The sequence below is a fragment of the Populus euphratica genome, unplaced genomic scaffold, assembly GCF_000495115.2.
Source record: "Populus euphratica unplaced genomic scaffold, PopEup_1.0 scaffold64.1, whole genome shotgun sequence".
NCBI classification, from domain to species: Eukaryota; Viridiplantae; Streptophyta; class Magnoliopsida; order Malpighiales; family Salicaceae; genus Populus; species Populus euphratica.
In genome coordinates this window covers 195,477-210,267 of record NW_011499923.1, presented here as the reverse complement: position 1 = coordinate 210,267, position 14,791 = coordinate 195,477, and the positions used below count along the sequence as shown (strand labels likewise).

Here is a 14,791-nt window from a genome sequence, read left to right as displayed (position 1 = left end):
GATTATGAGAACGTGAACTCTCGCCCCTATTTATGTATTGGAGAGAAAGTTTGATGTGAACCTCATGGATATAAATATCCAAAAATCCACAATTAAATCAATATTTCTCAAGAAATCTAAATTCATATTAATGATTGAGTTTGACATAATGATAACCTATATCGGGATAACAAGATTATAGAAATCAAATCCTAATTCAACACCTATGAAAAGATATAAATGAGAAGTATAAAAGATGCTACGAAACTTAGTTAATTCTTCGATGAGTCATAATAGTTCAATGAAGAATTAAATTAAGAATTTCCTCTCGCGCATATAATAGATTATTCTGAAATCAAATTCTATCAAAACCTAAATATAAGATAAATAATTATATTTATAATAATTAAAAACTCCTTAAATAAATCTAAAAAAAATAATAAAAGAGTTTCAAATAAAATAAAAAAAATCATAAATCAACAAAGAAACTAATACAAATCTCGCATATCAGTTTCTAGACCTTATCATAAGGTCTTCTTGATGTCCGATCATTGTGAGATTAACCATATATAAAACAAGGCCTTTGAAATCTTTTGATAAATTTTCAGCCTGATCCAAAGGTCAAATTATAAATTATATTTATTAGCATAAAAATATGCATTAGAAAAAATCCTTAAAACCTCTTATAATGTCCATGAATGCTAAAAAAACACCGTGGAGCAAGACTCAATTAACTATGAATTGCTATAATGAATTATTGTTTATTCTCTCAAAGGTGCAAGTCAGTTAATAGCAAAATAAAGGGAAATACAATTTATTCATGAGGTTTAATTAACATTTACAATTTGAATAGGGTAAATTGGTCCTTTAATTTTTTTACATAGTAGAATTACTAATTTACCCTTAGAATGCAAACAAAAATTTTGGCTAGTAGAGACTTCATAGTCTTTTCCTTTTTTTTTTTCAAAATAGTTAAAAGACTGAACTATTTTTGAAAGAGAAAAAACAAAACATGTTATCAAGGATTTTTTTTTTCCTTTCTCTTATTTTTTTTTCATGATTCTCAATTTGTATGAGCAATAAATCACTCTTTTGACAAATAAATAAATATTATTAAAATAAAAAATTATAGGCTATGCTGCCATAATCCAACAAGTGGATGTTGTCCATAGCTTTCAAGTGGAGTTCCACTGCCAAAAATGACCATCTACCATGTCTCTTGAAACGTCAGATGGAGGCATAATCATTGGTGTGGAGCTTGTGGTTCAATCTGCGATAGATTTTTTCTCCTCCCTCTCTTTTCTCTCTTTTTCTTTAGGGATCCATGTCTAACATTTTAAAATTTAATTGTGTCTTTTAGTTTGTATTTATTTCAGTTTTAGCTCTCGTTATTTTGATTGCTGTTTGTTTATTTTTATGTCTTTTGATTTTTTTTTCAATTTTAGCACTCATAATTTTATTCATTTTTTTATCCAAATTGATGCTCATTCTTTCAAGTGTTGTTGTTTTTTTTTTTTTATTATTTTCTTGATTTGTTTATTTTTTAAAATTTTGTTCCTCAACTTTTATTTCATTTAATTTTTGTATTTGATTTTGACCATTATTCTTTTGATTGCTAATTTTCTATCATTTTCTAAATTTATTTGGTTTTTCAATTTAATCTCTAATTATTTTTTTCATATAGTTTTTTTACTAGATTTGGTCCTTATTATTTTATGATTGAGGATTTTGCTTTGTTATTTTTTCATGTTTGCAATCTCATGATATAAATCACTAGTTTCAAATATTACTCGATTTTTATAAATTATTATTTTTCAATTTTATCATTAGACATTAGGTTAATAGACTTTGAGTTTCGTGATTTATTTCATATTTTTTTGTGTGATTATATTGATCTCATATCTTGAGTGAAGTGTTATTCAAGTTAATCCATGTTAACTCGAGTTTTTTTTTTTATATCTTTTTAAATTGATATATTTTTTATTTTTTTCATGTTTTTCTACAAAGTTACCCTAATTTTATAATTCAAATCACATAATAATCAAATTATCCCATGTTAATTGAAGTTATTATTACTGAATATGATTGTTATATATTTAAAAAAGTTTGGAAACCCGTGGCGCAGGACTCAACCACGATTAGGAAGGAGTGAACAAAAATATGAAGACTCCAAAAAGGTGAAAACTACTCTTCTTCTTTTTCCCGACGTTGTCGACTTTCAAGTCTTTGATGGAAGCAATAGTTATTCTTACCAAAAACAATCCAGATACACTTCATCACATCAGCTTTCAAAGGCGTCTCTACCAAACCATGCCAAACTCTCGATGGCTACCAAGATTCTTCCAAATTTTCCATCAGACAACTAATTTTCAAGGCGAGGATGCATGCCGTATGAATACCTACTTTTTTTGTTCTTCATTCTGATGATTTTCCTTCTCTTTCCATTCACTCTTCCTTGCTTTTTTGTCTAATGATTTTATTTTTATCCTTTTTGTTGGGAGTAATGCGTGATTGATTTCCAAGCTAAGTATTTTGACCTTTCTTTAGAAAAATGGGGAAGAGAAGGGCAATAAATATAAACATAGGAGGCTCGACATAAGTTAAGAAGAACATCACAGCACAATGTTCTCTCTTCTTTCTTTCTTTTTTATTCTAATGTTCTTTCATCTTCTTGCATGAGATGATGATATTGGAGAGCACTTTCTTTTTGGATCAAATAGAAGTTAACCTGCAAAAAGAGCTCAGCTCTCATTTCTCTGATTAATGCAAACATGAGAATGATATCAGGCTAATAGTTGTATATTAAGATAATTTTTTATATTAGTACGTCAAACAATTAAAAAATATCAAAATAAAAATTAATTTGAAGGAAAACTAAAAATTTTAATTTTTTTAAAAATATTTTTGAAACATAAAAATAAAAAATCTATTAATTTATAGTGCATGGACACATGATTACTCAAAACTCTTAAACGTAAATATATATAGATATATAGACACATCCTAGCTTCTTGATGTTGGAAGTCTACCTAATTGTCGTGAAGATGGCCATCAACATGGACACAAGAGACTTGAATTCCTTTTCTTTTCTTTCACCGTCACCGCCATGGTCACCGTCACCGTCACCACCATCGCCAAAGTCAAAAGGAAACCTAGTGATTTGAGAAGATGAGTCATATGCTCCATATAAACAAACGTACATATTGGAACTCTTGGATGTGGAAAACATGGCACAATACTTGATCCGATTGAGGATTGGTCCTACCGTTTAATTAATTATCGTACCTTAAAGGTTTGATTAAAATCACTTTTTCAACGAACATATATGGACATGCTAACCCCACAACATGAAAAACACAGTGCTTAAGGGTTAATTTAAACCCTAAGATAAGATAAATGATGACTTTAGTGATGGCTGACTCGAAAGCCAAATGACTCTCGCTATGCACCCCCTCTCGATAACCACACAAGTACGTACCATAATGATTTATCATGAAGCACACACTTAATTTTTTATTTTTATTTTTATTATTATTACCCACACTTAATTTTTTTTTATTATTATTATTATTTTGAGGGGTTTAGGCTTGGACACCCTACACAGCACACACAGAAAATAATTTTTTGCAAAAGCTATTGAATTTAGAATTTGACATGTTGAGAAACATGTTGATTATTAAGGCAAGCAATGATCATGGCACAGATTGCTTTGCAATATAATAAGAGATTAAGTGGGTTCGATAATTAATATTTAAATTGAAAATTTACTTTCTAGCTCAAAAAGAAATTAATAAAATAAATATTACATAATTAAAAATAAAGATAAAGTCATTTATTACAAATTCAAATTAAATCTAAAAAACGAATAATGTTTATTATAATTTAAAATCTTCAGAGACTAAAAATGTGAGACGTACAAAATATTTAATTTTTATGTATTTAATTTAAAAAATTGTTATTACAATTTTTTAGGTAGTAAAACCATAAATTTTTAATAATACTGAATAAGAAAACTAAAATAAAAAACTAAAAAATATATAATAATATTGAATATAAAAATAAAAAAATCATTCCTTTTAATTAAAATTCTTTCCTAAACTGAATAAAAAATATATGTATTTTCTATAAAAAAAACATACATCAACATATTATAAATAGCTATTTGGTGATTTGATATTGTGGAGTTTAAATAATCTGCCAACACATTAACTGATTATATTCGCCACAATATACTTTTTTAATATATTATAATAAAAAATAATTTTTAAAACATAAAAAATACTATTTTAATATTTTTTTAAATAACTCTTATTATGTACCTCCTTCGAGAAACAAAATTACCATAATAATTGATCTACAGCACACTTTATACTTTTCTATGTTTTTTCTTTAAAAAAAAAGAAGAAAAGAAAATAGATTATTTCATCAATAATCCAAACTAATACAGTTCATCAATATTTTTGGATATTTTTTAAACTTTCTTTAAAATACACTATTTTCTGGCACAAAATAATTGAATTGAGCAGAACTTTTACAGACATGAAGAGAAGGAACGAGATTCACAAACGTCAATTGATATAATTTTTTGTTTTGGCATGAAATTCAAAATTGCGTATTATATTACGGGGAAGATTGAGGCTTTCCTTATTCTGATGAGGTTTGTACAAAGAGCACGCATGTGATAACTCCCACCACATTCTCTTTTTTTTTTTCCTTGAAAAAAAGATTATATTTGAGTTTCAAATAAAATAATTTGTTTTTGTTTTAAGTCTAAGTATTATTAGAGCATGTTAGATATTCATGTAATGGTTATTTTTTAAAATAATTTTTATTTGAAATTATATTAAAATAAATTTTTTAATTTATTTTTAACATAAATATATTGAAATGGTTTGGAAATATAAATAAAAAAATTAAATTTTTAAAAAACATAAAAATAAACGGTTCTTTATCTAGTTGCGTATGCATGTTTCATTAAATTATAAAAGTTAAGGGAATAATTTAGCAAGTCACCTTAGGATCACATTGTGATGCTTAAAGTTTCATATTGGACAAAATGCAGTATGTACCTCTACTCATCAACCTTCGAACAAATAAAAAACATCATTAAATTTTGTTTGGTTTAAAGGTTGCGTTGTGGTAATAATCGTGATTGTGGACATAAGTGCAGCTGTATCTTTTATGATTATAGTTGTTGTCGTGGTTAGTAACGGAAGATGTTTGATTTAACATGTATATATAAGTTATCATTAGCTTTCAAAAATGTTTGGAAATGTCACTAAAGTATATATTTTTTTAATATAGTAAAATAATATTTTTTATTTTTAAAAATTATTTTTAATATTATGTATTAAAATAATTTAAAAATAAAATAAAATTATTAATTTAAAATAAAATAAAATTTATTTTTTAAAATATAAAAATTGGAAAAAAGCTATTGTCGGGGAATATCACCATGAGCTTTGGATCGTCAAAGAGGATTAGGTGGCTTTGTCTCATGGAAAAGCCGAAACCAGAATTCCTTGGAAGCAAAGCAAATTGAACAGCTGGACAAAAAGACTTTGCATTTCAACGCAGCTCTTAAATGTCGGAGGATAAAGTGTATCTTAAGACACAAACTTGTCGCCTTTGCATTGTCTTAGAAATGGGTCAAAGGCTACGAACAAAGGACTAAAGCCACGGCCTAGCAGGACCTCAATCACCTGCTACGCCTACGCTATTTTAAATTATTATTTTTTTAAATATAAAAAATATTTAGAATTTATTAATAGATTTTGTTAATAAGATAAATTATATAGAAAATCACTCGATATAATGCAGTTAACTGGGTAAATCTAAATACAACTTAGTTAATGGCTAAAATTATAATTTGATTAAAAAAATTAATTATAAAACCATGATAAATTCAATATAATACAAATAAAAATAAATTATAAAGATTAATTCTTAATTAATTCAATATTAAATGATAAAATTTTAAAAAAAAATTTAATTAAAAAAATAAAAACTAATGACTTGAGTCGGCTTAAATTAATTAGTTAAATTTGCAATTCTAGTCATGAGATCAAGATAATATCATAAAAGACAAATTAAAAAAAATAAAAAATTCAATTTCCAATTAGCTCAATATTGAAAGATGAAATTAAAAAAAAAACTCAATAATAAAAAAATAAAAAAAATCAACCTGAGTCAACTCGGATTATCCTACCATTCTTGTGACCTAGATCATGAGATCAAAATAACCTCATAAAAATCAAATCAAAATACAGCCCAAGTTAACCTTATAAACTCTCGACCTGGGACATGAGGTTAAGATTTTCATATATAAAATAAATTAAAATAAATTATGAAGCATAATTTTTGAAAAATCTAATGAATTGAAAAATATCAATTTTAAAATATTAAAAAATAACATGAGTTAATTTGTTAAACATGTGACTTAGATTATAAGATTAGAATAATCTCGTAGAAAGCAAACCAAAAAAAATTATGAAATCTAATTTTTAATGAATAAAATATTAAATGATAAAATAAAAAGAAAAGTCAATTGAAAAAAGGTAAAAAAACTCAAGTTAATTAGGTTAATCCGTCAAACTCACGACATAGATTATGAGATTGTAATAATCATATAGAAAACAAATTGAAATAAGTTATGAAATTTAATCTCCAACAAACCAACTATTGAAAGATAAAATGAAATTAAAAAAAAATGCACACACTTGTCATAACCTAATTTTTAAATAAAAAAATAAAAAATAAATTGATAAAAATATATCTAAGAATAGAGTTAAAACAACATAAATTTGAAGTTTTATTATATCTGAGAGTAAATTAATTAAAAATTGAATAATTAATAAGTTTGAAAATTTAATTAAAATTTAGATTAGTTTAATTAATAAAATTAATAAAATTAATAAGTTTTCGCTCTTAATTTAATTAATTAAATAAATTCAAGAATTTAATTAAAATTAATCCAAGGGGCAAAATAAAAAAATATTGATTAAGGGACCTAATTGATGCATTTCAAAACATCAGGGACCAATCTATAATTTGTCAAATTCCATGCCAGATGACGCCGTTTTGGATCCTACTGTTCATCATCTGTTTGTCGAAGACCGGTTCAACAGGGGAAAATCCAGCAGATCACGGCCACTATACCCACGATGCGGCCATGATCTCTCGCCTCCACGATGCCCATCATTTCTAGAGGCAGGGACACCAGACCTTCTCTGGCTTTATAAAAGCCAGAGGAAGGCCTCAGAAAGGGAGAAGAATGCAGAAAAAAAAAACAGGGGACGACTGAAGAAGCAAACGAGACAGAAAAGAGAGAAGCATTGGCCAGCCAACGCACGAGCACCAGCCTTGTCTCGGGTTGCACCGCCCCTTGGACAGACGGACAAACCGAAACAAAAAAGAAGAAGACGACAGAACAAGGAAAACTAAAATCGAGGAGAGGGACGATAGAACTCCTTCATAACTCCAGCAACCAAGAAAATAAAAAAGCAAGAACTAGAGGAGTAAACGAAAAGCAGAAACAAAGAGGAGTAGCACTGGCTAGTCATCATTTTCGCTTTCGGCAGCACCTGAACCAGGTATCTCTTATTCTCTCCTTTGCATTATAATTCACAGCTACAATAGCTGTGAATTATAATTCACTTGCTACTGTAGCAAGTACGCGGGTTATAATTCACTTGATTCTTGTTATGTAGCAGGCCTGTGTGGCGCACGCCTGATACCCAGTCGGTCACTGGCTTAGTTCAGTGACCAGGCTGAACTGCTGGATCCATCCCAGCCCCTGTAGGTTGGGTCAGACCCAACACCCTTAAAAAAATATAAATACATGTATATATATATATATAAATAAATTTATTTTTATTGTTTTATTTATTGACACCAGAATTAGAAATAAAAAATATTAATTTAAATTTATTTTATTTTATCTAGTTAATTAAAAAATAATAAAATATGTTTATGTATAAAAATAAATTCATTTTTTGATTTAAATTTATTTTATTTTTATAGCTACGTAATATTTATCAATGTCATGTTAGAGTTGGAAATATCTGTAGTTGAATTTTTACTGGCGTTAAAGTTAGAAATATTACACGTAAACCATCATAGTATAAACTAACAAAATGTAAATACAAAATCAACAATGCAGCTTGTTTCAGGTAAAATGTTTAAGAAATCATAATATTTTTTATTTTATATTGTTAGTTTTATACCATAAAATTTTTATTAACTAATTAGAATTTTTAGTAATTATAATATTTAGATGATGATTCTTTAAATAAAATTATTTTTTTAAAAAAAATTTGTTATTACCATTTTAGGTGATGGGTAAAAGCATCATCTCTGTTACTATTTTGTTAACGTTACATAACCATAATGGTTAGTGAACACATATTATGATTATCAAGTTTAAATATAATAATTTAATCTGAAGCGATAAATATTATAATGTTACCCAAATAAGTGAATATATATATATATATATATATATATGGCTTTTATTGTTGAACAAATGCATTATAGTACTCTAATTACACCATCAACCTAGTTGTAATCCTGATTTTCAAAATATTAATATAGAGACTTTTGAGAACGCATTTGAATGATTAAAATTTTTTTGTGCAATATTCCAAAATTTGTGTACAATTAAAACGAACATGGAAATATGTTCTCTCTTCTTTGATTCTATTGTCTTCATCTCTTCCATGTAACCAAACAATACCTTATAGTTCAAAGGAGTCATCATCTTGCAATATTTGTTCTGCAGCAAGCTCTTCCTCTTCATCAATCACCAAGTATGGGTTCCTTTCCGTGGGCTGAAAATTGTAGAATATGAACACATAGAAAGCCAGGCTTGCACCTTCAGAAAGAACATACGTAAACCCTTCATATCTATAATCCAAAATACCCTCCATAGAAGAAACGACAACTCTAGTGAAATACAAATACATCACCAGACAAATGTAGAAATTCTTGAAAAGGGTTAACTTTTGGAGGTTCCGAGCAGCCTTTCCATCCGATTTTGATGCCTCTTTCAGATTTCGAATCGACCAAACGATCGGGAAAAACACAGCGCAACAGCATATGACATCGATCAACAAGAAGATTTGGTTCCAGGTCCACCAATCCTTAGTTGCTGGCCCAGTTTCACTGATAACAACATAAGCTATGTTTTCAAGAACTTGCAAGGGAATTACTATCATCAAAACATTCTTTTCGCGTTCTTGAAGGTATGGTTTCAAGAATGACCAACCAGTGCCTATAAGGATGATCACAGTGAATAACATTATGCCCTTGAAGAATCCAAAAATATAGAACGCTACATCCCAGCCATGAGGAGTACCAGTTTTGCTCACATACATTTTGTCCTCAGACGCACATATCATTTTAAGTGCCTTGACAAAAAGCAACGCCCCCATTATTAGGTGGATCGTGTCAACTGTTGGTCTTTGTTTGAAGCAAACAAAACTCCATATCCCAAAAAAGCAAGTATAAATGAGAAACATGGAGAGAAAAATTTGGCAGAAAGGTTTGTCCTATAGGAAGGAAATTTTTTGCACCATCTTGTAAGTTACACATCTCGGTATGTATATGCATTGACACTTCAAGTTCTGGCTGGCAATTCCCAAACACCAAGCTATATTCATCAGCCTCATCAATAGATGCAGAGCCATTATAAGCTGATGCATTCATGCTAAGGTCATTGAAATTGAACAAGAGCTTTACATACCGGCTATACAGAACACAAAAGCTTTCATCTTTATTTTGCAGTGAGTCATTCATGAATATTGTTGAGAAGGAAGAGTCTCTAGCCAGGAAAAATCCCATGGAAGAAGGGTTAAGTTCTGCCTTTCGACTTCTTGATTTCCAAGAGACGTCTTTTATGGAAATGTCTACCTGACCACCTTCTGTGAAACCAAATTGCTCAAACATGATAATGGGACGAGAATCATCAAAAACATATGTGTCTTTGATTTCGGATGAAGCAAATGGGATGGTTGAAGTTAAGAACAATGCGAACAAGATCAGTAATAGTGTTGGGGGATGATGATGAAGATTTTTAGAGGAATTATAAAATCTCATCTTGTAACAAAAATCAGGGTTAAATTCTTGAGAAAGGGATAAAATGAAAGTGGGAATTTAGACCTTAATTTGGTGTTGATGGAACTGATAAGGAAGAAACAAGGACATTGCTTCGGGCTTCTCCTCTTATAGAATACTGTTGGGTGATCACATATTGTTGGTAAAAATTAGCAAAAAAGGAACGATTTGAGTGCCAGAGATTTGGGAAAGAGAGGGAATAGACTTAGGACATGTGTAGGATTGACATTCATGCATGTCTGTAAAATAATATATAGCTTTATATGATGGAGAAAGCATGCATCTCCGTGTATATATCAATTTTTTTCATGCTTTCAAAAGCATCTACTAGTCATCTGATATTTCTTTACAAGGATTGCATGATCTTCTGTAGAATGGTTTAGAATGTTTGATGTCTTGTCACTCTTATTAACAACAAAAATGGAGTCCTAAAAGCAAATAGTATTACACACAGAGTGAAAGAAGAAGAAGAAGCAGCAGCAGCTTGCAAATGCTAGAGCATCTGATTGAACTGTTTTTAGAGCAAAGATGAACGTTAAGAGATTGGTTTATAATCAACAGAGGCTTATCTACCAGGAGCCCAACACTTTACAAGCTTAACAAAATTCTAAGCAGGCCATCCCAACAAATCTCAATTTGGTAGTCGGGTATTAGCTACATCGTGAAAATAGATATAGAGAGAGAAGTTCTAAAGCAAGATATGCTTATATTTTTATTTTTTTTAGTCATGAGTTTTATTTTTTATTAATATTTAGAATTTCTTTTCTTATTTATATCTATTTTTTTCTTCAAAGATGGATTTCAAGGTATAAATAATAAGATAGATATTAATTACTTCTTAAATACCATATAATTTCTCAACTAAAAAAAAGTGCAACAATTGTGTGTAAAGAGGAGAGTGTTGGAGACTAAAAATACCCCGCGAGTGAATAAAAAAAAATATATATATATAAATAATAAGGAATCAACCATCAAATAACTTGTCCCTTGCATCTAAATATTTTTTTTTAAAAAAACTAAAAGCCATGGAAAATTCATTGTCTCCCTAGACAAAGATAGACAAAGAATATTATTTACTATAATAATATAATTAATATTTTTTTTTGTTCTAACAAAAAATCAATAAACTTGTTGTGTTCATGAATAATTTAGTTTTTTAATATTTTAAATGCATAGTGTAAAAACTTTATTACCTTTAAAAGCAAGATTTTTCAAAAGATTAATTAGGAGTAATTTTATCATTTTATATTTTTAAATCTAAATGTATAGACTAAACTATCCTTAAAAGCAAATATTTTTAAATTGTTACTTAATAGCTTTTTTTATCATTTAAAATCAGATTTTTTAGAATTATCAAGTTAACTTTGATCTTTTAATAATTATAAATATTATTTAAAAATAAAAAAATGAATGATGCATGTAACACACATACCAGCGAGTGGATGATATCTTAGCCATTTAGGTGGCGTGTGAGGTATTGTCCTGCCTTCTACAATGAAGTTTAAAAAAACCTCGTACCACTTTTTTTTTATGGTGTGGTGCGTGCACTCGACAGTGCAATGGTTTGGCTTCAATATACTTTTTTTTCTTTTTTTTTTTCCAAAATATAAAGGTAATATTTTTTTTTAATTTGATTCTCATTCTTTTAATTGCTATTTGTTGTTTCTTTTTAATTGAATTTTCTCTTTAATTTCATCCCTCGTCATGTGGGTTTCATTTAATTTTTATATCAAATTTGATACTTATTCTTTTAATTATTGTTTGTTTGTTTTATTTTTTTTCTAATTATTTTTTTTTAACTTCATCCCTTAACATTTGATTTTAAATTATTTTTATATCATATTTAGTTCTTATTATTTTTTTATTTTTGTTTCTTTTGTTTTGGATCCTTTTCTTATTTTATTTTTTAAAAATTTCATTAATCAATATTTTATTGATTTAGAATTTTTCTTCATTATTTTTTAGGGTTTACCTTATATAGAGTTAGTATTGAACTTATGACCAGAGTCATGAGTTTCAAAAGTCAACACAAATTGACTTTAGTGTTTTTTAAGGTTTTTATTTAATTTATTTTTAAATTTTTTCTTTAACATTTGATTTATTAAGAAGGTCCGGGCTCATAATCAGGATCACTGGTTTTAAAGATTAACACAAGTTGACTTGATACAGTTGAGGAAAAATTTTATTTTTCCTTATCTTTCAGACAATTTTTTTGTTCTTCTGTGATATTATTTTTCTTTTCAATTTCACCATTCAATTAAAGATAAAATACTTTTTGTATTTCAATTTTGATCATTATTATTTTTATTTTTATTTTATATTTTTAATTTTTTTATTTAATTGATTGTTTTCTTTAATTTTATCTTTCAACATTCGATTGATTTTGAATTGAGTTTTCATGGCTTTTCTATATATTATGCTTTTACAATTTCATGACTTAAGTCATTGGTTTGAAAAGTTAAGTATGGGTTGACATTGATTTTTTTAAAAGAAAAATAAGCTTTGTGATTTTTTTCATTTTTGTTTTTATCGGATTATCTTAATCTAAGTTGAGGATTTGATAAAATTATCGAAGTTATAAATTTATCATATTAACTTGAGTTAACTCAACATGATTTTTTTAGTACTTTTTGTCTTTACCAAACTTTGTTTTTTTGTATTTAATGGGATGAAAATTGAGCTACATTATTTATCTCCTTTGAAAAAATATTTTTTTCCCAACAAAATTTGATTAATTTGTTATCATATCTTTTTTATTGTTTAATTAAAATAAAATCAATTAACTTGACATGGTTAGATCTATACCCAAGTCGTGGAAAAAAGATCGGCTCATGGTATTAGGTAAACGACTAATCAAGATTGTTAAAAATATATTTTTAACACAGCATAAAAAATACAAAATAAATTCAAATAGTAAAATCAGATTATAAAACCCTAAATTTTTTTAAAATATATTAAAATATATACTATTAGCCTAGAGAAAATCTAGAGACAATAGGTCTCGGCTACACAAAGAGGGTAATCCTTTCCAATTCCTAAATCTCTTCAACTTAGTGGTTGGGACAAAAACACAGTAACTATCACTTTTCTACCATGAAGAACTCTGTGCTTTCTTGCAATTCCATCATCCCTACCAATTTACTTGAATATTAAGATTTCTAAAACTAAAGTCGCTACTCATCTACCTTGAGACAATTGCTTTCTAACCTCTTGTTTATTCAATTTCCCAGCTTCTTCTTCTTTTTTGCTGTCTCTTTCAAGCAACCCTTGCAGCCTCTTGTTAGCCAAGCTATTAACATGTGATTTTGAAGGTGATTTATCCGGCATCGCCCTTCTCTTCTCTGCTGTTTCAGCATCCCGTCCTTCTAGTCTCCTCGCTGCCCATTCTTTGTCGGCCTTCTTAACATGGAAGCTCACAAATTCTGTCACAATCTTCTCCGTTAGCAAATCTTCTGTCTTTGTTTCATCCCAGTCGGCAGCTTCTCTTATTTCTTCGACAAGTTGTTCAAAAGACGCATCAACAGCACCTTCCAAGTCTTCAATTCTTCCCATCTTAACGTAAATCTCACACTATGTATGCTCCAAGCTGAGCAATGTATGATATGGTAGATTAAGTCTAGCTACAAAAACAAGGCTTTAGAATTTATCAGAGCTTGAACAACGATGCAACAGCACCATGCACGATGTTACTCTTCAATAAAGAAAGGAGCACGACGTAGTGGAAACAAATAATAAGAGTCAAGAAGTCATAAACAAGCAATTACATTCTTTTTACGGTAGAGTTCTAAAGAATAGGAAAAAAAGAAAAAGAAAAAAAGAGCCTATCAAGGGAGCCCGAGAAGCCAGGGCTGCGGAAGACAACCTTACTGCGGAGCCTGGCCCATTGGACCCCGGTCCATAAAAATATTGAGCTTTTATTATTAGCAAAAATCTAAAAAGTGCACTGTGAGAATACGAGTAAAAAACACTTGTGGATTATATAATAGTAACATTGTTTTTTTTTTCTCCAATGATTTTTTTCCTGCTTATGTATCTAGCCCTTTTTTTAATTTTACTTTTAAATATTATATTTATTAGGGATTATAATTAATAATTTTTTTAATTATTTTTTATGATGTTAACACAACATTCCAATATTGAATTGATGTCATGTTTTTTAAAATAAAAAAAATAGTTTTTTTTTACAAAAAAAATACAATATAAGAGGAACAAAATTGAGAGTGAGGGGGGAAATACAGCCTTCTTTTTTTGTTTTTTAGTTGGCAATTTTCGTTCAACATAAATATATATATTGAGAGAGGAGAATTTTTTTATGACTGAAATCCTGTGTTTGGGAATTTCTTTTCTTTATAGTCATTGCTATTAGAAATTGCTTCCATCTCTGGAAATCTATAGTTACAAAAATTATATAATTTATATAAACATGTTTAAAATAAATTAATCTGACATCAGCATCTATATCTTATATATTGTGTAATCAGTTTTCTTATATTTGATCAATATTAAATTGGATTTTTGGTCAACAAAATGAAATAATTTGGGATAATTTCTGGTTAAAGATTGACAAGCCCATTCACCATTATATTCCTAGAGAAGAGAACAAATGTGTTGATTAATTGACAAACATGAATAATACATCTATATCTTATAATAAAGTTATTGAATCCGTCTAACATAATAAGTTGATTGAAAGTTTGAT

General features: G+C 28.2%; 1 protein-coding gene across 1 annotated transcript; it reads right to left on the bottom strand.

Moving 5' to 3' along the window:
- Positions 1-8,637: 8,637 nt before the first annotated feature.
- On the bottom strand, positions 8,638-10,074 carry LOC105135423 (protein GPR107). Its single transcript, XM_011040286.1, is given in 2 exon segments — positions 8,638-9,510; positions 9,512-10,074. Coding segments are annotated over 2 exon segments (1,359 nt in total). The 3' UTR covers positions 8,638-8,714.
- Between the last annotated feature and the right edge of the window lie 4,717 nt (positions 10,075-14,791).